The 23,659-nt window shown below is 40.7% G+C and overlaps 3 protein-coding genes across 3 annotated transcripts in view; 1 reads left to right on the forward strand and 2 right to left on the reverse strand.

The window, feature by feature from the left end:
• Positions 1–12,067, reverse strand: part of hs2st1a (heparan sulfate 2-O-sulfotransferase 1a) — a 45,437-nt gene extending 33,370 nt beyond the window's left edge. Inside the window, exon 1 of the mRNA XM_044133069.1 lies at positions 11,431–12,067. Coding sequence (XP_043989004.1) covers positions 11,431–11,554 — 124 coding nt within the window. The 5' untranslated portion in view covers positions 11,555–12,067. The remainder of the gene's footprint in view (positions 1–11,430) is intronic.
• A 261-nt stretch (positions 12,068–12,328) lies between these two features.
• Positions 12,329–18,172, forward strand: selenof (selenoprotein F). Its single transcript, XM_044133070.1, has 5 exons — positions 12,329–12,434; positions 13,962–14,129; positions 16,542–16,605; positions 16,758–16,807; positions 17,426–18,172. Exons 1-5 carry the CDS (start codon positions 12,387–12,389, stop codon positions 17,555–17,557), a joined length of 462 nt encoding a protein of 153 aa, XP_043989005.1. The 5' UTR covers positions 12,329–12,386; the 3' UTR covers positions 17,558–18,172.
• A 2,607-nt stretch (positions 18,173–20,779) lies between these two features.
• Positions 20,780–21,717, reverse strand: LOC122840566 (transcription factor Sox-14). The gene has a single exon (XM_044133071.1). The coding sequence runs from the start codon at positions 21,503–21,505 to the stop codon at positions 20,780–20,782; it is 726 nt and encodes a 241-aa protein (XP_043989006.1). The 5' UTR covers positions 21,506–21,717.
• Between the last annotated feature and the right edge of the window lie 1,942 nt (positions 21,718–23,659).

The raw sequence follows: 23,659 nt of genomic DNA on the forward strand, positions 1-23,659 counted from the left end.
ATTCGTTCAATAATAATAACCTTCTATTTTTTTTTTTTGCTTTACACAATCACGCTTCAAACTAGATTTTTATATTCACCTGAGAAAACACAAAAAGCAGTTTTCAAATCACAATTTTAGTCATCCATTTACTTATTTATTTGAAAACATGACGGCCTCCTTTAACTGCAATGATAACTGCAAAAAATTAACCTCATTTTTTGGTTCAGCTTCACTCGCCAAACCCCAAGTTTCTGCGTTAGGATGATGTATGAAACTAGTCAAATATCGCAAAATAGTGAAATATGTCTATTTAGCAGTTTTTGGCATCACACCAGTCATGTGATCAACAGACAGATGGTACTACTGGCGAAAACGAGGAAGAAGACGACAGGAAGTGGTAGGAGGATGATGGTTTGTTTTTGTTATTTTTTTTCTAACATTGTGCGGCTGGCTCCACCAGAGCTCTCACAGCATCAACACAATTCATAAAATGTTTTGTGTCAATCCAAAACATTTTGAATCCACAACTCTTCTGTAAAATCATACAAAATTTTCCCAAACACACCACATAAGGAGCCTGTCGCATTTTTTGTTTTAATGGAAATGCCGCAAATGTGAAATTGCAATTTTTATTTTTTTTACATTAGTAGAATATAGACGAAGATTTATATTTGAAATGGAAACTCAGCTAGTGTTGTGAACAGTTGATGGCAGCTGTTGCTACCAAGCAAGGAATAACCGGTTTAAAAGCCGATTGCCTTTTAAAGGGCCAGGATGTTTTTGATTGTTTTTATTTCCTCAATAAATCAAATTACTGTTTAAAACAACAATTTTTGTATTTACTTAAGTTATATTTGTCTGATATTAACATTTGCTTAGAAGAATAGCGAGAACATATTAGTCCTGTCTGTAGATGCCTTCATTCTAGCCTAACAATGCGCTGTAGTTTCCAGCTTCATCATGGTGTGTGGAGATGATTTGTGGAATCTCCATGTGGGTTTGGACACCACCTGTCCCTTTTAATGGTCCGTGTGCAGCCTTGCAAGCGCGGCACAGATGGATCTACAGCAGGCGTACCTGGTAATGGGAGCGGGCAGCGTGGCGGGCCGTCAGCATCGTGACCGTCAGGCCCCACATAACTCGCTGCTCCCGTACACAGAAGTCTGCCCGCTCCGGTCATCCGTCACGAGAGTTTTCTCGCCAAGTCAACAGATTCTTGTGATGGTGGGCGGCGAGTGGAGCGCCTCTCGGGTTCATTTCCAGCGGTAAGGGTGAGTGTGTGGAGGTTTTTAAAGGAGGAGGGGAACGATAGAGGTAACCTGTCCAGGCAGGCGTCCTGATATGTCCAGCAGGAGAAAAGTTTATTACAGCTGTAATAGATTTCATTCAGAATTTGGTTTAAAATTCAACCCAATAATCATAGATTTGACTTATATATTACTTCTAACTTCCTATTTTAAAGTTCACTCACCAAATATACCAAATTATGCATTAGTACACACGGTGGAAAACATCTCAGCGCTACTACAGAAGCTAACAGCTGTATCTCTGCTCTTGTGGTTCAGCCAATCGGCGCCAAGGAAAATAAGTGGCGTTCCTGGATTTGTTTGCTCTGTAACATGGCGCCCAGGAATTTAAGTGTCAAAGTTGCATTTTCTTTTGAATATTTTAGAAAAAACTTTGCTAACACGCAAATTATCCACAAATAATTTGGAAACTACGTTCCACAAAAAAAACAAAAAAACAACACACACAAATAAGCGAATCTGCAAATACTGGCCCACTGTTTGATATTTTTGACCTTATGGGGTTTTTCTGGTGACAACTAGGAAAAAAAAATTACAAATTCATGACATCCTCCAAGTCTTGGTTTTTAGCTCTAGTTGTATCCGAAGAACCAGATTAGAAAGACATTTAATCACGCCATAACTAGGATCAGAACTTTAACACGTTATTTCGATTAATTTATTACACTGATTTTTAACGCATAAAATTTTTTAACTCAATTAACCACTTTCCTTTTTTTTTGTGTTGTTTTTCCTTACATACAAAGGTTCTGGTTGGAACTGTTGTATTTGCGTGTAAACCTGACACACAAGCGACATCTGCTAACAACAACAATGGTTGACAAAGCTACTTCCCTCAACCCAGTTTTTTTTTTTTTTTTTTTACAAAAACAACAACAATCTGATGGGACAACAGAAAAAACTGTTAATGTGTTCAAGCTGTGCTAACAGGAGTAGGTTGATGTGTTTTATGAAGTTTTTCACCAAAGGCAGAAATTATGAAGTTTTCATTACACATGAAAACTGTATAATTTTCCATCCACTTCACTATTAACCTTTACTTTTTGGTCTATGTGATCATGTGTGTCCATGTGTGTCCGAGGTGTTTTTGCCTTCCTCGGGCCGATAAGGCGTCTCTTCATATGACCGACGCCGAGCTCAGCTGGCGTTAGTACGAGCCCAGACAGACTCCGTCATCTTCTGTGTGATCCTGCACAGCTCTGAGCTGCCACAAGCAAAACAACTGTGTGGGAGAGCAGGAAATATAAATAGATGTCTAAACTGCACATCAACAGGGCCCGGCAAGGGAAGCAGAGGTGTTACTGATTCGCCCCGGATGTCTTTGTGCCTCTGATGACCTTTTCAGACACACGACAGGCAACGCTAACGGCTTCATCAGTCCGTCTCGCAGAAACATTTATTATCCCCTCGCCGTCTCAGAAAGCAACAGGGCAACATGTGCGGCTCGTGTTCCAGAGTTTTTTCTTCTTTGGGATATTTCTCTCTCTCACACTTCAGCACCAGGAGCATTTCCATCAACAGGTGCAGTTTTCTGACCGATTTCTAAAAAGCCTGACCTGCGCATTCATTTATGTCTCCTACTTATCCTAAGTAGTTAAATTATAGTTATTATTATTGCTGCAAAGGACTTTATCATCAGCAACGTAATCAAGGACATTCATGTATTTATTTACTTATTTTTCTCCCCTTTGTATAATGTTTTTTTTTTTCTTTTTGCTTCATTCCTTCTCATTTATGAACCATGTACTGTAAACAGAAACACACTCCATAACACTGACTCTGTTTAGGATTGTTTCACACAGTACGGTTTGTTTCTGTTTCCATGATATTAATGCCCTAATATGATTTGTTTACATTCCAAGACGAAAAAGAAAAAGTCATTGAAAAAATAGCCCCAAAAAAAGCAGATTTTTTTCTGTGTAAAAAGAAGCTAAATATGTGACCTATTCCTGAGCTAGATGAAATTGATGGATTCATGTTTAGGTATCGACCGATCGCCCAAAATAAAGGAAACCGAGGATGATTTATCGGTCAGCTGACTTATCGTTGCAGCCCAGGCTGATGAGGTCTGATGCGACAAAAAGCTAAAAATTCAAAATATAATATTAACTGAACTAATGAGAAACAACACGCCAAATCTCTGTGTGGCTTTCCAGCTGCACTATGGCTTATAAAAAAGCAGCCGCTATCGAGAGAAAGTGTGCAGCATCGTGTGAGACAGCACACACACACACACACGCACACACACACACGCACTCACAGGTATGGTAAGCAGGAGATGTAGGAGGGTGCTGAGGTCTGAGTAACACTCTGAGGCAGCTTTAAAAATCAGCACTATTACACCCAAACACCTGGCATGCATATATATATATATATATATATATATATATATATGCCATGCTGTAAAATCCAGTTCATCCCAACATGTAAGTTTCAGCTGAATGAAGGAAATGGGCTCGGTCTATCACCTGGTCTGTCATCGGTCCTCTCTGGTAGTCAAACCCAGGCCCACACCTCAGCATATGGTGTCTTGAGGTACCCTGGTTTCATTGCTTGTTATAACTATCTAACTGTGCAATAACCATATTGGTTTAGAATCCATCACAAATGAGCAAAAGAAACCCCCACAATTTTGTGGGGATTTCCATTACATGTAAAAAGTAATTAAAGTCACACTTGAATAAGTTTAACGGGATTAGTAACTAAAAAACACGCTGCACTATCATCCTCTAACTACTTCCTGTTGTCTTCTTGTGGTTTGGGCCAGAGGCAACATCCGGTTGTTGATTGTGTGACTGAGATGCAAAAAGAAAAAAGAAGAAAAAAAAAAAGGGGGGGGGGGGGGCGGGTTTCATTAGTTTCACAAAATAAACCAAATTTTGTTATGGCCACAAAAAAAAAACAACAACAACAAAAACACGCCATTCTAGCAGCAAAATCTTTTAACTAAAAACGAGGGTTGCTTTAAACTGCCATGCTTCTTTTAAACAAATTTATTTTCGAGATGTCAAGTTGCACAATGCGATGGTGAATGGAAACGTAAATCAAACAGTCATGTACGTGCAGCTGCAGTCTGATCTACTGAAGGCAGCGAGTCTGCAAGTTTTTCCAAGTGTTCTCGTGACCCTTCAGCGTAAGAGCCCCGAGGCTGCAGCACCTAACCGGAATGCATCCCAGCTGCGACCGGTCACACCTGCGCTTCTCCTGCTGGAGCTTGTCTGAACGCTGCAGGCTCATCAAAAACAGTTTGGATGTGGTGTGAATCCCTCCGAGACGCCTCGGCTGCTCCCTTCACAGCGACTGCTCAGGTCCGCTGCTGCTCCTCAAAAATCCCCTCAGTGGAGGCACTGCACGGATAATCCTGCAGCGTCCCAGATCTTTTCTGGGATTGAACCCCCGTGGGAGCTGGCGATGAGATTTCAGAGGGCACCGCCGGCCACTTTTTTTTTTCTTTTTTTCTTTTAATCGGAGGACAATTTGGTAAACGGGGCAGGGGAGGATTTGCAGTGTCCCCATAAATCCAGGTTATTACCAAGCCTGTCTCAATAAGCAATTACCGTAATCAATTAATTGCATAATATAGGCTATACCATTAAATAAATTATAATTTCCATTCTGATGGGTAAAATTTTTTGAAAGGCGATTTTATTGACAAGGACATCATTATCTTTTTTTTATGTGTGGTTTCACTTGTGTGTGTTTTTGTGTTCGTTTCATTTATCGTCTTCGGTTGGTTTTATTTTCCATTTAAAATGTCTTCCAGTTGCAATGTGGAGTGCTGTGCGCAAAATTAAATTGTAGTCTTGCATTGTTGTGCCATCCTTGTTATTTTAATTGAAAACTGTCTCGTGACAGCAATATTATTGCTTATTGCAATCATTTCTGGGACAATTTACTCCCCAGCAAAATTTGTTATGGTGCCAGGCCACGTTATTTTTGAAATGTTTTCCTCGAAGAGCCGGAAAACGTCTATCAGTTAGCTGTGAATTGTTGCAAGTGGAGAAACTGTGTTAATTTGTTAATAGTTAGCTAATCGCTGCAATACAAACTGATAGCGATGAAGGGAATGATGAAAGGACATGTCTGCAGTAGATGTAGTACAGTTGAAAAAAAAGTCCTAATAAATAGTTGTACCGGTTCCAGCCGTATCTGTTAGGACTTGAGACCTAACATAATTAGGCCCGAGCAGCAAAGCGCTGCGAAGGCCTATTGTTTTTGTACTGTTTATTATTATTATTATTCTGCCCCCCTCTTTGGAGGCCTTTTTGGGGGCTTTATCATATTCAAAAACTCACCAAACTTGGCAGACACATAGAGACTGTTTAAAAATTTTGAATTTTAAGGTCGACGCAAAAATCGCAGAAAAAATGGCTCAACAGCGCCAACTAGCAATTTTCAAAAGACCCAAACCATTCACTTAACTTCATCGTAGAGACATGAAATTTGGTACAGTTGTAGAGCTCACCAAGATGCTCAGAATTTACAATTATTGTTATAGTCCAACTGTCACAGGAAGTCGGCCATTTTGGATGGAAGGTCACATTTTGACCCCATTTTGGCCGTTTACAGCATTGGTATTTGATCGAACTCCTCCTAGGGATTTCGATGGATCGGCTTCAAATTTGGTGAGTCTGATCAGCAGGCATGGGCGATTCAAAGTTATCAAAATGGTGAGTTTTTGAGCATGTTGAAGGGGGGTTAGCAGGGGTCAAAGTTCACCGACTCGCCACGAAACTCCAAACAGTTATAACTCCTACACTAAAACTGTCAGAGGAACCAAACTTTCAGTGATTGATCATCATGGGTTCACCTAAAATACCCTGTGGTCAAATGATGACATTACTAAGGCCACGCCCCCTGAGAACAGGAAGTGTCATGTTTTACTGGGAACGGTCCCTATATTACAACTTTGAACTAATCAACATGAAACTATGTTAACAGACAGGAAACATGTGGCTCTATAAGGGATTCCAGCCCCGACCGGCGTCGATGGAGCAGGTGGGCGTGGCGGCGTGGCGAAGTGACCTCTAACGCCGCTGTCATACGTTTGGCTCTGAATTCCACAGTTTTGGGCCAAACTTCTCCAAACTCACTATAATGGATCTTTATCCACCCCCCCGACAGGAATCCATAATAAAATTTGATGGGCGTGGCTTAATGTCTCTATGGCGCCCCCTAGAAAATTTTAAATGACCAGCCCCAAGCCATGCTATAACCTATAATTACGAAACTTCTTACACATCTGTATATTCTCCTGATGTACAAAAAAGTCTCTTGGAGCCATGGTCTCAACCCAACAGGAAGTCGGCCATTTTGGAATGAAGTTCCAAAATTGACCCCATTTTTGATGTTTACAGCCTTCGTATTTGATCGAACTCCTCCTACAGTTTTTCAGATACAGACTTCAAAATCACTCAGCACACACTTGAGGCATCAAAGGTGAAAAGTTATCAAAGGAATTTTCGTACTTCAAAGTATGTGGGCGTGGCTATGTGTCAAACTTTGACTATTCGCCATGAAACATAAAACTCTTATAACTCCTACACTAAAACTCTCAGAGGAACCAAACTTTCAGTGATTGATCATCATAGTTTGACATAAAAGACCCTGTGGTCAAATGATGACATCACTCAGGCCACGCCCCCTGAGAACAGGAAGTGTCATGTTTTACTGGGAACGGTCGCTATCTTACACCTTTGACCTAATCAACTTGAAAGTTTTTCCAGAAACAGAAGACATGCTGGTGTATTTTGGATTCCAGCCCCGACCGGCTTTGATGGAGCAGGTGGGCGTGGCGTGTCAAGTGACCTCTAACGCCGCTGTCATTCATTTGGCTCTGAATTCCACAGTTTTGGGCAAAGCTGTTCCAAACTCACTAGGATGGATCCTTATCCACTCCCCGAATGAAATCCATAATAAAATTTGGTGGGCGTGGCCTAATGTATTTATGGCGCTGGCTAGAAAATTTTAAATGATCAGCCCCAAGCCATTGTTTAACCTAGAATTACCAAACTTGGTACATATGTGTATCTTTTCAGGACGAACAAAAAAGTCTCTTGAAGCCATATTCTAAATTCAACGGATTTTCTGTAATTTTAGATTTTTTAGAAAAAAAAAATGTTATTCCCATTAAGTCCTCTTGGTGTCACTGTTACTCCACACATGAATAAGGCGAGAATTACACAGTATGAGAGAGGTGCTGTAATGGCGATATTAACCACTTGGTGTCACTATCACGCCATACATGACTATGTGTACATTTTTACCACTGCAATTCCCAAAGATGCATCTGTGTATTTTGTAGTTCCACAGTTACGTTGTTTTCGATACTTCTGCTGGCTCGTTGGGATAAAAATAGCCTCCACGGATAACATTAACGATCAATCCTTCCTTAATCCCGTCTGCATGTGCGTTTTTATTATGTAAGTATACATTTCCATCTCCTATATTTGCGTTTATATCACTTATTAGCACTAGAGAACTGAATATGACGGTTGACAGTCAAGCTAACGCAGCTAAGCTATCGAAGTGCACCGAAGCATGCATGATTTAACGGAGAGAGCAGCGCCTGCAGCTGTACGGCTGCTTATTAATTTTCCCTGAAGTAAAAAAAGAAAAGAAGAATTTCTGATATTTTTATTTTTGAATCATCTTTATAATTAAGAAAATTGTGGAAACATTGTTTCAAAACATCTTGTACGTAGCGCATGCCAAAGCTTAAATCTTATTTCTCAGTTCGGTTTTCGCACGCCCCCACCCCTCCTCCCCCTCCGCCGCCCACATATACGTAGCAATGGCTGGCTCGTTGGGATAAAAATAGCCTCCACGGATAACATTCACGATCAATCAAGCCGTCATGATATGTGTGCAGTTCGATCTTTATAACGCACGCACGCAATCCCTTGAAGGGGTGAATATGACGGTTGACAGTCAAGCTAACGTAGCTAAGCTGTCGGACCTAACGAATAGGAGACAGATGTCATGGGTATTAGCGGTGAGATGTCCTGTTGTTGCATTCCAACTTATCAACGTGTTTGCTGCAGAGATGTGGATTCTGGTGAGTCTGATATGCTAAACAATTTCTTGCTCATTTAATGGAAGCCACATTATTTTGTTTGAACCGTACATGGGCTGCACACTCAAAGCTGTGGAGTTTAGTACTTTCAAAATATCCTTACAGTTAAAAGTTTGCCTGGCAAACCTATTAAACGATATTACCTCAAAGGTGTTGACAGGAAGTGAATTTTATTTATTAGACAATAAAATAAACTGGTCCAAAAATCGTGAAAACAGCCACGAATGAGCGTGTCCGTAGTTGCCAAGAATGATCATGGCAACTTAACGCCACTATAATAATTAATATTGAGATAAGTGTCATAAATCTGTGCAGCAATCTGAGCTGTGGAATTGCAGGAGGATCGCTGAGCTTTGATATTAAACAGGGCCGTAACGCAGAACCTGGAGGCGGTGGGTGGGGTGGGGGGCTTTAAATATGACGGTTGACAGTCAAGCTAACGTAGCTAAGCTGTCGGACATAACGAATAGGAGACAGATGTCATGGGTATTAGCGGTGAGATGTCCTGTTGTTGCATTCCAACTTATCAACGTGTTTGCTGCAGAGATGTGGATTCTGGTGAGTCTGATATGCTAAACAATTTCTTGCTCATTTAATGGAAGCCACATTATTTTGTTTGAACCGTCCATGGGCTGCACACTCAAAGCGGTGGCGGTTAGTACTTTCAAAATATCCTTACAGTTAAAGTTTGCCTGGCAAACCTATTAAACGATATTACCTCAAAGGTGTTGACAGGAAGTGAATTTTATTTATTAGACAATAAAATAAACTGGTCCAAAAAAGGTGAAAACAGCCACGAATGAACGTGTCCGTAGTTGCTAAGAATTATAATGGAAACTTAACGGCACTATAATTATTAATATTGAGATAAGTGTCACAAATATGAGCAGGAGGAGCTGAGCTATGATATTAAACGCAGGGCCGTAACGCAGAACCTGGAGGCGGGGGGTGGGGTGTGGGGCTTTAAAGTAATTCTTAGAGTTTTCCACACAGCAGTGGACCACATAAATTACTCACGTTTTTATTTTTTGGACAATCTCCTCTTCAGTTCAACCTTATCAGTGGATACACATTGTTGATGTTACCATTATAAAATAGCTTACAATTAAGAATTGGCAAAGCTCAATGTGATTTTCACAGTAGACGGAGCTCAGAGGAACCAAACTTTCAGTGATTAATCGTCATGTGGTCAAATGATGACATCACTAAGGTTAAACTGTCACACTTAAAGTAAATATTTGTTGTATTTAACATATTTCAGGTAAGAAGTGAACATGTAATGAAATTGATCCTGTCCTCCAATTTTATGTAATTGAACATTACAGCTAACAAATGTGATGATAATGTGAGGTAATACATTTTATGAATTTTTTTTTATATAGAGTATATTTTTAAATAAAAAATTAGTTAAATAAAAGGGGTCAAATGTAATAAAGATGAATGTGCTTCATCTATACTCTCTAGTAGAACAATTTCACCTTGATTTTGAGTTAATGGGCCACACGATTTGGAAGCTATTGTAGAAATCATATTATTTAATATTAAAATTATTTATCCAACCATCTTCTTACAGCAGGGGTGTCAAACTCCAGTCCTCAAGGGCCGCTGTCCTGCAACTTTTAGATGACATCTGTCAATGCTGGCTGAACAGTGTGGGCGTGGCCAAATTGCAAATGTCAGACCCTCGCCATATTCATACGATTGTCTTTAAATCACACATGGATGATCCGATTGGCACCAAACTTGAAATGTAAGACCTGTGGTAACCTTTAAAGAGCTCAAATGTTTTGAAATGTAATTTGACTCCACTGCGCCCCCTAGGTTAATCCATCAGCTATATCTCCGCCGTAAATGGACCGATCTGCGTCAGATTTTTTGTGAGTCGTCGGGGAGCGCTGCCGAACGCATTCGCGTGTGTCGTCTGGCGGGCGATCGGGCGGGGAAGGTTCGCGACGGCTCCCGCTGCGGCGAGCGGGCGCCGGCTCTGGAAACGGCGCGAGAGCTTCCGCGGCGGCTGGAACTCCGCGGTGGCCGGTGAGCCGGAGCAGCGCTTGCTGCGAGGGCCGCACGAGGCTGCTTGCAGCTTTAATTATTGTTGTTTCATTTCTGACTGAAAACTCTGAAAAGTCCCACGTCTTAGCAGAAATACCAACAAACTGCACTGGATCTCTTCAGAATGGTGGAGGTGAGCGTGTTGTGCTTACAAGTCGGATTAGATTTGTTAATTATTGTGGTACTACAATAATACACATGAGCTCAAACGCCGAAGGAATGCTCACATTTTCCACTGCTCAAATCCAATATGGCACCCGCTATATTGGATGCTAAACTTGAGACTTTTTGGCGATTAGTGTCGACCTTCTCCGTTGGATTTCTGACTCTGGGGTCTTTCTCGATTGGAAACTCAAAAATTCCTGCTTATGAGAGCAAACACAACATCAGCTCAATTCTTTTGCCTCTTGTGATGTCATGACCCAAATACACACAAAACAGAATTTGCCGGAAGTTTTTTTTTCTTCTTCTTCAGAGCATTTCTTTAAAATATATTTAAGTGAAATATTACAGTGGAAATCGACTTCAACAACCAGCTGTGCTTTGTTGGAAGTATAGATGCGTTAGTGGTCATACCTTAAAAGTATGTTGCCTTTACGATGGACCAAGACATCAGTGGATGTCACTTAGTATTTTCCAGTACCGATCAATCAGTGATGAAAACCACTGCGACCTGCTGTCCCTTATTCTGTACTAAACCACGGAATTGCTCCTCCCTGACTCATCGTTCAATTCTGTTTAACGTGATCACCAATCCCTATGCCGAGTAAAAGATGTTCATATCGGTCATGCAAAGTTCAGTATTTCCTGCATCTGTAAATAATGAAAGACTGTGTGCCATTTTCTGAGGAACAAGAGGAAGCATGCTTGATGGATGAGGCGCAGCTCGCGTCTCTAACTGACCCACATGCACAACAATGAGAGCTCGCCCGCATCTCTCTGCCCGCGCTCCTCCTCACCCCGTGCTGCGGTCCCGTTTTGGGGCCGCGTTCCGTCGGGATCGCTTCAACTTACCGAGCTTTCCGCGGGACTCCTCCAGCTTCTGGATCTGGTTCTCCAGGAAGAACATGGCCACTGCGAACGCAAGCAGCGCCAGCAGCTGCAACTTGGGCGGCATAATGACTCTGAGCAACCCCATCAAATCATCCGGAGAGGGTTTTGGTCACTCCATCCTCGGAAGAGACAACACCGAAACAAACAGCGGCTGCGGCGGGGGGTTTACTCAGCGGCTGGGGAGTGTGAGCATGGCCCTCTCTCTCTCTCCCTCTCTCGATCTCTCTCTCCGTCGTTTCTCAGGAGCGTGTGTGTGGATATCTTGTAACATCCAGATCCTCCAGTCACCTCAAATGGTAGATCCCCATCCTTCGTTAATTTTCCCGGGATGTAAAATTGTCTCAAACCCAGTAGATTTGAGCAGAATGCGAACTTCTCCTGTCGGATTGAGGAACCAGACTGACATCAGTCGGTGTTGCCAGTGTCACCTATCACACCGAGTGTGGCTACCACCGCACTACGGACACATTACCCCTATTTGCCACCCTGACTATTGGATGTATGAGCAGTCCACCAGCCAGCAGTGGCTTTCCATTCGTCCACTATTCCTGCCTATTCAATCCGGATTGGACAGTTTAATCTGATTTACCTCAACCAGACGACAGGTGTCGCCCTCTTTTCATAAGCCTCGAAATTCAATAAAGTCAAGGAAGATATTTTTAGTCGGCTTTAGCTAATGCCAACATAGAAAATATGAAAGAAATGTACAAAATGAAAGGAATAGAAAATTATTTTTTTATTTTAAAAAATAAAACAAAGTTTTTCAAGCGACAGTGTTTATTTTCTGACAATAAGCTGAAATAATAAAAGACAAATGTATTTTTTAAACTGAACATTACTCAGGCGAATAATAGCTTTCCCTGAGTTAAATAATAAAGGACCATTGTAGTAGTTTCGCTAACAAAGCAGATTGCAAAATGTCGGGAGAGGTGTACCTACTGTGGCTGTTGTCGTTGCTGCAGACGGTGAGTTTATTAGCTCTGAGAGAGCCGGTGTTAGCCATAGGGAGACTACATACAAGCTTACAGTCACTACCGACCGCTTACAGTCGGCTGGTAGTGCTTACAGTCCATCGTTCAGTTCAGAGCACCGCATCCTGTTGTTCCAGGAGTTGCTACATGACGTGGCTCTTCCAATAAGCTGCTGGGAGCCAAAAGGAGAAATTGAGGTTATTCATTGAACACTGTAAATCTGGATGATGTTGTTATCAGAAATTAACTGAACAGTTCATTTGTAGGTTCTTGGCGCCGAGAGGCAACGTTAACATTTGACTTCCGGTGTCCGAAATTCACTTAATCTGTATAAAAGCTGAACTACAACTTAGATTTAAAATAATCTTTAGTGTTAAAGTTATATGGCACGGAGAGGGCGCTCGTAGTCTACAGTGTAATCGTATACCGAAAATTAAAGGAGATCATATATGAAACATAAACTTCGCCTTTCTGTGAGCTGAAAACGAAAACAAATGAGTGGAGCGCCTCAGAAGCTGACGTGTCTGCTGGATACAGCTAACCAAACTAGAACACAAGAAACATAACTTACTGTTTGGATATTTTTTGCGAGCGGAAATGTTTATTTATCTAATGAAGTTTTTTAACACCAAATACAAATTCCCGCTTGTTTTGTGAATGCACTTTATTGCTTATGCAAGCTTAATTTGGCCAAAATATTTAGAAAGAGATGCATTTTCAAGTCATTGAAGTCCGTACAAAATATTCAAGGACAACATCTTCAATTTTCATGTCAAAGTAAAAAAAAAAAAAAAAGAGTTCAGGGCACGAGACTATGCAGTTGAAATCGGCTTTTTGCGCTTTATAAAAAACTCAAGAAAGTGGCTTCGATTCCAGGTCTCGTGCCATTTGCTGCATGTCTTCCTCTTCTCTCTCCATCCTGTTTTCTGACTAAATTACTGTTCAATTAATGCAACGAGCCAAAAAAAAGTCTTAAAATACATATTTCTCGTTTTCCCTCAGTAAGAGGTTTTCTTGTTATAAAGCTGATTGATTTTTATTGATTTTGATTTATTATATTCCTTATAATTACTAAATTTATTTCTATTTGATAAATGTCAGAATAATGATATTCTGTATACATTTTTTTTAAACTTTTGAAGTTTACTTACATTTTCTTTGTATTTTATGGGAACGCCCCTGAAATTGTATGCATTGAGTTAGATGTGTGGGCTACCTTTCCAGGTTTTTGATGACCGCTACAAACACTGACTTTGTTTGGAGTGACCATCACCATCTTAACTAATTTGGTGATATGCTTCTAGGTTTGTTTTTATTCTTCTTTTAAAAGGCGTTGTAATCTTATTCTGTGGCATCTTGATAGTCCAGACCTACAAAAAGGAAATTAATGTGTGATTTGCAGTATTTTATTGCTGCAAATTCTCATGTCTTAGTTTGTGGTGTTGGTCAAAAGCTAGCGCATTCATAGTTTTATGACAATGATCAGAAAATGACCATCTAATAACCTGCGTGTCCCTGCAGCTGTCTGCGTACGGGGCCGAGCTGTCGTCCGAGGCCTGCAGGGAGCTGGGCTTCTCCAGTAACCTCCTGTGCAGCTCCTGCGACCTGCTGGGGGAGTTCAGCCTCACCAAGCTGCAGCCCGTCTGCCGGCAGTGCTGCCAGCAGGAGGCTCAGATGGAATCGCGCAAGGTAAAGCAGGGAGAGGACCGGGGTGGGCTGCACGAGAGCTTATTTAGAGAACAGAGGGAATGCCTGTAAAAATAAGAATAGTTTACAATGTCAGAGGTGCAAACTGAAGGAATGCAGGCCTATCTGTCTGAATGCGTCAGCTATTATTGACAGAGGGACGCATTCTTTAGCTTTCTGCCGCTATTAAAAGCAGCTCAGTTTGGCCTCCGTCTGTGGGTTTGTTGACACTTTGCAGCTGTGCATCGTCTCTGAGCCGTCTGTCATCAGCTGCGATTCCTTTGACCCATAGAACTCCACAGTGTGACATTGCGAAAGTAAATTAGCTTAATGGACTCACAAAATTGGTTTATTTTGCAAAACTGCAAGGGAATCATTTATTTCACATCACACAAGTCACATCATCAACAACTGGATGTTGCTGCTGAACCCTGAAGAAGAACACAGGAACTAGTAGGAGGTTTTTTAATGATTTATATGCGTGATCAAGCTTCTTCACATGTGATTTTCAACTGTGTTTCTTATTTAATGGAAACGATCCAATGGCGAAGTTGTGGGGGGTTTCGGCATTACTGGAATACAGACAAACTTTCGCACACATTTGTAACTACTGTGAGACTCCGGCATGACAAAACTTTACCAGCCCTGTGACGGGCTGAATCAGCAGGTTTTGTCTCCGGGACCGTCTCCGTGGCGATCCCCTCTGTGATTACAGCAGGAATCAGAGCAACCCTCGCTGAGCTCTGATGAATAAACACACAGTTGACTGATGGTGGGGAAAACAGCATTCTTCTTTTTTTTCTTTTTTTTTTCCTTCCTTGTCTTTCTTTTGATTTGAGCAACTCCCCTGGAGCGCGTGTGTAGTATCCTAGCAACAGCACATTCTCAGAAGTGTAGTGAGCACCTCATTACACCTCTTGATGATAACTCTATTCCAGAAAGACGCTTAGAGCCAAGATTACCTCTTCTTCCTCCTCCTTCTCCTTACGATGTGAGTAAAAACTGTCACTCGAAGAACAATCGACTGCCTCCTGCTGCACTCCCCCCCCGCCCCCGTTGTACCTGTAGAAACCACACTGCCTCTCAGCACATTTCCCCCTCAGACAGCAACGTTAATGTCCCTTAAGAATCTGTTTAGTTGTTGGATTGGACGTGAGTGGCGAGTCATTAAGCTCTCTGCACAGCCCGGTTGGTTAGTGAGCAGGTAGAGTTCAGCTCGTTTGCGGCGCTGCCCCTCTGCTAACCTGACTTATCTCCGTCTTTCAGGCCTCTTTGGGGAACAATCGATGATAATACCTGTGAGACGCACATTTCAGAGCGTGGAAGCCTGCTGCGCGACGACCTTTTACGAGAAACGCCGGAATACAGACATTTTCATTCATAAATGCACATTTTTAATTCTGCCTGTATATTCTGGAGATCCATCATGAAGGTTTCTCCTGGCTGATGTCGGTTTCAAGTTGTCCTTATCAGATCTTTTATAACCTTAACAGAAATGCGTCTAAGGACATGCTGTTTGTTAGTTTCGAGGCGTTTAAATGACGCTAAAAGTCACATCTTTCTGCTTATGTTTTGCCTGTCACTAATGAGTGTCATTAATAAATCAGGTAGAACTTAAGGTTTAAACATAAAATCTCTTTTTTTGCCCCCCATACTAAATCTGATTTTGGATTTGAATATATATTTTTTTCCTCCCTTTCTTTTCTTAAAGGAGACATATCATGCAAAATCAGCTTTTTTACCCCTATAAAGCACATGGTTGTGCTCTCGGAGTCTGTAGCAGTGCAGAAACGCTGCAGCTAGTTTTTGTTTTGTGAATATTTTTATCTCTCTAGTCCAAATTAAATGATGCCAAAAGCTACAAGTGGATAAGTCAAAATGTTCTGTTGTGGTGTGTATTAACACACACGACTCCTTCCACCATCTCCCAGCATCAGGAGACATTACAAAATAAATCCCAGAGGGATTGATGGTCATTTGATTCTGTCCATGGAAACGACAGACACAGGAAACCACAAAGTGAAAGTAGTACATTAGTGAAAATATATGTAAATTTTTCTAAAAATTAAATCTCCATAAAAAGCCAATTCGATTGACTTAATAAATTTATCGCCCAATCTTAGTATGACTGGATAATTTTAATTGGCTCGTCTTATCTATGCATTTAATCAAAACCAGAACTATAAATGTGAAGAAGTGTCACTGAGTGCTTTACCTTTTCTGACTAACTGCTATTGGATGTTGAAAAGCTCATCTTCATCTTCGTCATCCATCAGCCCTGCTGCATATGCTCAGCCTCGCTGCTTAATGACCTTGGAGAAGATGCCACTCCTTATTTACGGCTCTGCTCCTCCACGCTAAGCTCCGCCCCCTCCAGCCTCTTTATTTTAAAAATGTTTTCATTTCCCCCTGCAGCTCTACGCCGGAGCCATCCTGGAGGTGTGTGGATGAAAACTGGGGAGGTTCCCTCAAGTCCAGGGTAAGTTCTGGAAAGAGAAGTTGGACGTCCATCTGTTGTTTGGTTACCTCAGCTGTGTCCTCTCAGCTGTTTTCTGCCGCATTCTCAAGATGTCCGTCCGTCTGTCTGTCCGTCCGTCCACATGACCTCTGTCTCTGCTTTTTCCCCCTCAGCTTTTGTCAGGAGCGAGATGCCCAAGATGTTTAAAGGTCTTCAGATCAAGGTAGCGCTGATGAATTATGTTCTTCCTGTTGTGCAGGGCTGCGACTAGCGATTATTTTAGTGAACGATTAATCGATTATTCTGACGGTTGATTAATCGGATTGAAAAATGGCACATTCTACAGATTCCATTTAAACACTTTTAAATATATATATAAAAAATACATTCAAAAATGCAAACAAACAAATAATTTAATTCCTTTTTTAAATAATACTAATATTTTGTTACCTAAAATGAAACACCGTAATGTTCCTTTCGTTAGACTGGGTGAAGATAAAACCGTACCACTGGAGGAGTTTTGGCTGAAACATTTTTATAGACTGAGGTGTTTTTATCTTGTATATATTTTTTGTACCGTTTTGGCTTAATTACTGCTCCAAATATGTTATTTTTATTTTTATACACCAAATTGCATTTTTTTGTGTCTGTATTATTCAGTTAAGATTAATCACTTATTAAGTTAGTTGATTATTTCAATAATTGATTAATCGCGACTAATCCGATCGTTTTCAGCCCTACTTTGTTTCTTATCGTTTTCTATCGTCATCTATTTTTACCAAATGTTTCTGTGCGTTTCTAACATGGCTTCCGTCTTCTGTCTCCCGTTTCCATGGCGCAGTACGTCAGAGGCTCCGATCCCATCCTAAAGCTCCTGGACGATAACGGGAACATCGCTGAAGAGCTCAGCATCACCAAGTGGAACACAGACAGCGTTGAAGAGTTTCTGAGTGAGAAGTTAGACCGAATATAGACACACACAAAAAAAATATTAAAAAATTTTGTATGTATAGAACTGAAATGGTCCCTTAAATTACCAAGAAAATGGACTTTATTTTGGGCAAGTGGGCAAAAATGTTGCTTTTTGTTTCATTGGATTTCTGTCACTGTTTAGCTGTTTGTATACAACCTGGGCTTGACAGCTGTTTAAATCATTGATCCATGTTTTTGTATCTGATTATAATCAGTGTGTCTGCGTGGATTTCACCCAGATGACTCAACTGAAACCCTAAAACACGTTCATAAAATCAATTTCACAAAGGAATCATCTTTTGCTAAGATAAACGTTCCTCTTTTTGTCTGTCGGATATTGTTGTGAGATGATTATTTTTATGATGCTTACCATTGTGACCAGCAGTAAATGCAGTAAGAGAGAGTGAATCCCCGTTCCTCGGCGAACGCACCCGGCTTTGCTGAGACACACGTCAGTGAAGAGCTCACAGTAAACCGATTGTGGGATGTGAGCTCTGATGGAAATCTGTGTGTTTCTTCAGCGGCTGCTTTTGAAGAGGAACTGGTTTTCTCTGCAGGGTTTGTTTATGAGCTGGACGATGGGATAAATATGCAACAATAAACAGAATATCTTCAATTTCTTCTTTAAGGTTGTTTTGTTTTGTTTTTTCCTCTGATCACAACAAACAGCATCTGATTGTTCCTGGACAGAACTGTCTATTTTAGATGATCTGCTGACATCTAGTGGCCTTTTTGTATATTGCAGCTATGTTTTGCATCAGGTTGCTAATTTGTGTGAACGCTTGTGTTCTAAACCTCTTGGATTTTCATACAACTACCTTTATCTACATAATCTATGATGAAAATAGGTTACCTGTTGTAAGTTTTAGGAACTTTGAGTCAAAGTTTTGAATAAATTATCCCTAAATTTAACAGCATCAGGTCCATGAAATCTTTAGAGTATACTAAAATTAAGCATTAATTTCAAAACTTTTATCAAAGTTTTGTAAATCATCAGTTATGGTGTTGACACATCATGGTTGAGATGAACAACTTAGGGATAAAACAAGAAAAAAAAAAAACAAGAATAACACACTAACCAGCGCTGCCTAGCCCTCTTGGCAAAGGAAGAGAAAGGAAGAGGTCATGGGGTCCTCAGAAGTTCTGATGCCCCCAAAAATGCCTAATTTTTTAATTATTTTTTTACATTCTTTTTATGTCTGACGGTGTTGACAAAAACTTGGGACAAATTTAAATGGAGTTGGAAAATATCTAAAAATAATTTTTTAATTCAATTTACTGATACATTTTATAATTACTTATTTGAATACTTGTGCTTAATTTTTATTTGTACTTAATTGTCATAAAAGGTTATCTTAGTATTCCTTTAATTGTTTTAATTGTTTAATTTAATTGTTTCTTATTCTCATCAAACTTTTTAGGAAGTTCCAAATATTAACCCATGCCAGTCTTTTATTTTGGGTTATGTAAGATACATACATTCTTCTGGCCATTGGACCCGTTTTCATCTTTCCACCACACACAGTAAGCAGGGTGGTAAGAGTAGAGACGTCTCCATAACAACCATTAGCTGTTTACATTCCAGCTTCTTGATGCTAGGATGAAATCCTTTTTCTGTCCTACCGTCACAAATGTAAATCATTTCTTCATGAGAAACATGAAGAAATGTTGAGCGAAGAGAAGAGGAGAAAAGGGAACATTCAACTTTCATTTGTTGGCGTAGAGTCAGATTTCTGTCTCAGCTCTCGGTCTGATATGAATATGATCCTGAACTATCAGAAAGATGCAGAACTGAGACTGATCAAATTTATTTTTGTGACTGTGGAAACAAAGACAAAAAATAATAATTCTGATTGACAAATTATTGAAATAATCAATTAATGTAGTAATCGAATAATTGGAGTTTACAAACTAATAAAAATGCCATTTGCCAAACAACAAAACACAATCAGAAGCAATAATTAAGGTGAAACGGTACAAAATTAAGTAAATATGCTCTTCCCAGATCCTCGAGTGACATAATTTTAATTTCACATGGTTCAAATTCTATAATAAAAAATAAAAAAAGAAACATCCTATTAAGCAGCTTTTGCTCTCAGATTACTAATTGTTTAATAAATAATATCCACCAGATTATCCACTGTATTTATGTTAAGTCGAGCAGAAAGGGTTTATCTTTTCTCATGTTGATGTTAGATGTATTTTTGATCGATCAATGCAATTTAGGAAGTAAAATATAAATTTTCTTATTTAAGAAAGGACATGAATTATTTGCTTATTTGCATTTTATAGTTTTTCAATACTGCATAAAAATAGGTTCAGAGGTTAAAATGAACAATCAGCTGAATATGCCAATTTCTTTTCATCCAGTAATCATCGATTACCGGTAATTAATCGATTACCGGTAATCGATTAATTACATCACCAAAATAATCATTAGTTGCACCTTTATCACATGTAATACTGAATGTATAGATTTTTATTCTCTTTCAGCTCCAAACAAACATGCTCTACACAGAGTGTGGTCAGGTTTATTTTTCCAAAGGTGTTCGGAACAGTTTTATTTACAGAGAATGAATCACACAATGGACTCCGTTTACTAACGACGAAACTGCGCAATTGGCCGCACTTTTTTGAGGATGTGCGCAAATGCATAAATTTCATTGGTACAAATAGAGAAAATTGTTGATGGTTTTCTTCATCTTCACAGTTGTGCACCGTTTTGTGTTGTTTTATTACATGGAGTAAAAAAACAACATCTATCTATCTATCTAAATATATATATAGAGAGAGACTAAAGTTTATTTTAAACGCTGCTCTCTCTGAATGACACCAGGTTCATAGATTTTCAGCTGCACAGATATAATCTAAATATCTGTTTTATTCGTTGTGAAAACCAAGAAGCATACCTTGACATGAATCGCGTTCAGGTGAGAAACAGGAAGAAATGTCAGATTTACGAAAGTCGTTCAGAACAGTGTTTTTCTTCCCTTCTTGGTTTTAAAACAACATATGAAAGTGATTACATTGTCTTAGTGCATTTATAAGTAATAAAAAAAAGATGTTCGCACACATAAAACTTCCTTCAGCTGGTTTTATTTTGTTTCTGCAAAAGCTTGGAGTTATTATAAGATTCTACTCCTCCTTTGTACACCTTTCCAGCCACATTTGTTGATTCTTCCTTTAGAGGAATATTTGATAGTTTTTTTTATCTTCCAGTCTGTCACATGCTGGGGGAGTTTGATGGAGCGTATGACGAGTCCATGGCACCCTTGCTCATCCCTCCTGGGAGCAGAATGTACGCCACCTGAGGGTGCAGGGAGGCTGCGGACCAGGCGCTGCAGCTGCAGGGAACCACGTACCCGGCTGGGCCGGACGGAGGCTGGTGCTGTCCGGGGCTCGCCAGCCCCCCGAGCCCTGCGCCCTGGTAGCCGAAGGCGTGCGCGCCGTAGGGCAGCGCGCCTGCGGCCAGAGCGTGCGGCATCTCCGCAATCCGCTGGACAGCTCCGGTGCTGAACTGCGTGACAGGCTCGCAGAGCGAGAACGAAGAGGGGGAGGAAGAGGAGGGGGAGAGCAGAGTTCTGGGCTTGTCCCCGGAAACGATCAAAGAGTCCAGGTTAACCGCTTTCAGGTGTTCCGCTGCGTCGCCGAGCAAAGACGGCAGCGGGAAAACCAAGCGGTCCCTCTTCAGGGGGCTCCGGGGTTTGCGCCGGGGTCGGTACTTGTAGTCCGGATGCTCCTTCATGTGCTGAGCCCGCAGCCGCTTCGCCTCGTCGATGTACGGCCGCTTCTCCGGGTCAGAGAGCCGCTTCCACTCCGCGCCCAGCCGCTTGCTGATTTCAGAGTTGTGCATCTTGGGGTTCTCCCGGGCCATCCGCCTCCTCTGCCCTCTGGACCAAACCATGAAGGCGTTCATGGGCCTCTTGATGTGATCCAAAGGTTTTGCCATTTTTAAGGGCTGATGTTGTAAATGTGAAGGGAATCAAGTCACCCCTTGGAAAAGCTCATGCTCCTCTCGTGCGTAAAAGCAAAAGCTGCTGAGTGGGGGGAGAAACAGTCCAGAAGCTGGTTTAGTTTCTGAGGATTCGGGGAACAGAAAGTCCAAACTGACTGGAGAAAAACTTGGAACAGTGAAGCCGAATGTGTGAATGAATGGGGGGCCACGCGGGACCGACTGGGAGCTTGTTGTGGATGACGCAGACCATGTCATCCACTCATCACCACGCGCGCGCTGACAAGGTGGGTGGGGGTGGGGGGCACAGTGGGGATTAAAGAGACCACTTAATCCTTTAAGACAAAATAGGAGTATAACTACAACTTTTCTCACTTTTTCTCACATTGTCCAGAAACTTTGCTGGATTTTATGTGGATTTTGTGTGATGACCAAAACAAAATGGGGAAAAACAAATCTCACTGGAGACAGTTTTTTTTTGTTTGTTTGTTTGTTGTTTTTTTCGAATACGTGTGTTTCTGTGCAGCCTCCTTCACTCTGATACCCCAAAACTGTGGAATGGTTTACATTTACATATCAGACAAACTGAGTCTCTTCATGCTTTTTTTTAAAAGTCTTCTCTTAAAGTTGATCTTTTCTCACTGACTTTAAACTTGAAGTTTCCATTTTTACACTTATCGTTATTGAATTTATTCTTGGTTTTTATTTCTGGGTGTGGTGTACAGGACTTTGGTCAACTGTGTTGTTTTTAGAGTGTTTTATAAATTAAGCTGGAATGTGAATGGAACTGCCTTCAGAAGAAGCTTAATGGGTAATCAATATGTGATTTAGTCTATGAATGGAAGCAGCTTCAGAAGTTTGCTAGAATTAAGTTTGTCAAACTTAATTTATTTACGTTTGTTTGACGTGACAACTTCTTAAGCTTATATTTACTTGGATAAACGTAACAAATTAACTTTTTTTTAAAGTTAGATTACATTCTTTCCTTTTTCAGTGTAAATTGACCGCCAACACATCGGTGTCCACATAAATTGAGATGTTAAGCACTGAAAGCATCGATCAGAGAAGCAACCACACTGTAAATGCCGCCTTCGAGACGCAGCTCCTCCTTCGCTCAGCTCCTTCAGACTAGCCAGCATTAATTAGCAAACACCAGGGGGAACTGCATATCTGCTGAGCTCGTTGTAAGAGCTACTTATCAGTGCAACTCTGGTACAAACGTTGTTAAAGGGTTGGCGGAGGAGCCATGTTGTGATGACATCCTGAAGGCGGAGTGTTTTTCTTTTTCTATCAGAAGAAGAAGCAGGAAGCAGTAGAAAGATGGACCTGTGTTTATTGCTTCCATCACCGAGCTGGATAAATAATCCGAAAGTCACAACCTTCATGTTTTTTCTTTTGCCTGCGTATGAAATATCAGCACAGCGATTTCTGACATGGAATGATCAGTGTGATAAACAATGGAAACAACTTTCAATTTGTTTCTCTCCTCCGGAAGTTCATTTTTGTGTGCAGAAGGAGGGAGGTCATGGATTAAACCCTGCACATGTTTACATATATATATAAGAAGCATCTAACTTTCAAAGGCATTTTGTCACTTGATTGGATGAGACCAAAATGGAAAAGTTTGGTCTACATCCAAACGTGTGACAGAAAAAACCTGAACATGATATTGCCATAATGAAACGTAGTGGTGGCAGTGTCATGCTTTGGTCAGACTTTTCTTCAGCAGGGGCAGGGAGATGGATGGAGCTAAAGACAACTACAGGACAGTCATCCTAATCATGCATCCAGAATCACAATAAACTGGCCCAGTCAAAGTCTGGAAGACAGAGACATTCCATCCAACTGTTTGAGTTTGAACTGTTTTGACAAAAAGTATGTGCAGAATTTTTCTCAAAAGTCTGAATGTGCAGAGCTGAGTGAGACATGGAAAAGATGTGGAGCTATAGTTGAAGATTAATGCGCACCATATATTTTAGAGTTTTAGTTGTAAAATATTTCGAAAACCACAAAATTTCAGAATTATGCACAACTTTTGTTCGTCTGTCACATAAAATTCGAATGAAACCCCCCACTGTGGGTCTAGCCTGTAAATCAATTTACAGAAAAGACGCATTTCTTTCAGTGAGTTGAAGTGGAAACTGCCTCAAA

This window comes from Gambusia affinis, linkage group LG12 (assembly GCF_019740435.1).
Source record: "Gambusia affinis linkage group LG12, SWU_Gaff_1.0, whole genome shotgun sequence".
Lineage (NCBI taxonomy): Eukaryota > Metazoa > Chordata > Actinopteri > Cyprinodontiformes > Poeciliidae > Gambusia > Gambusia affinis.

Coding starts and splice junctions, on each gene's coding strand:
- LOC122840566 (XM_044133071.1), bottom strand. CDS start 21,505: ATGGCAAAACCTTTGGATCACATCAAGAGGCCCATGAACGCCTTCATG.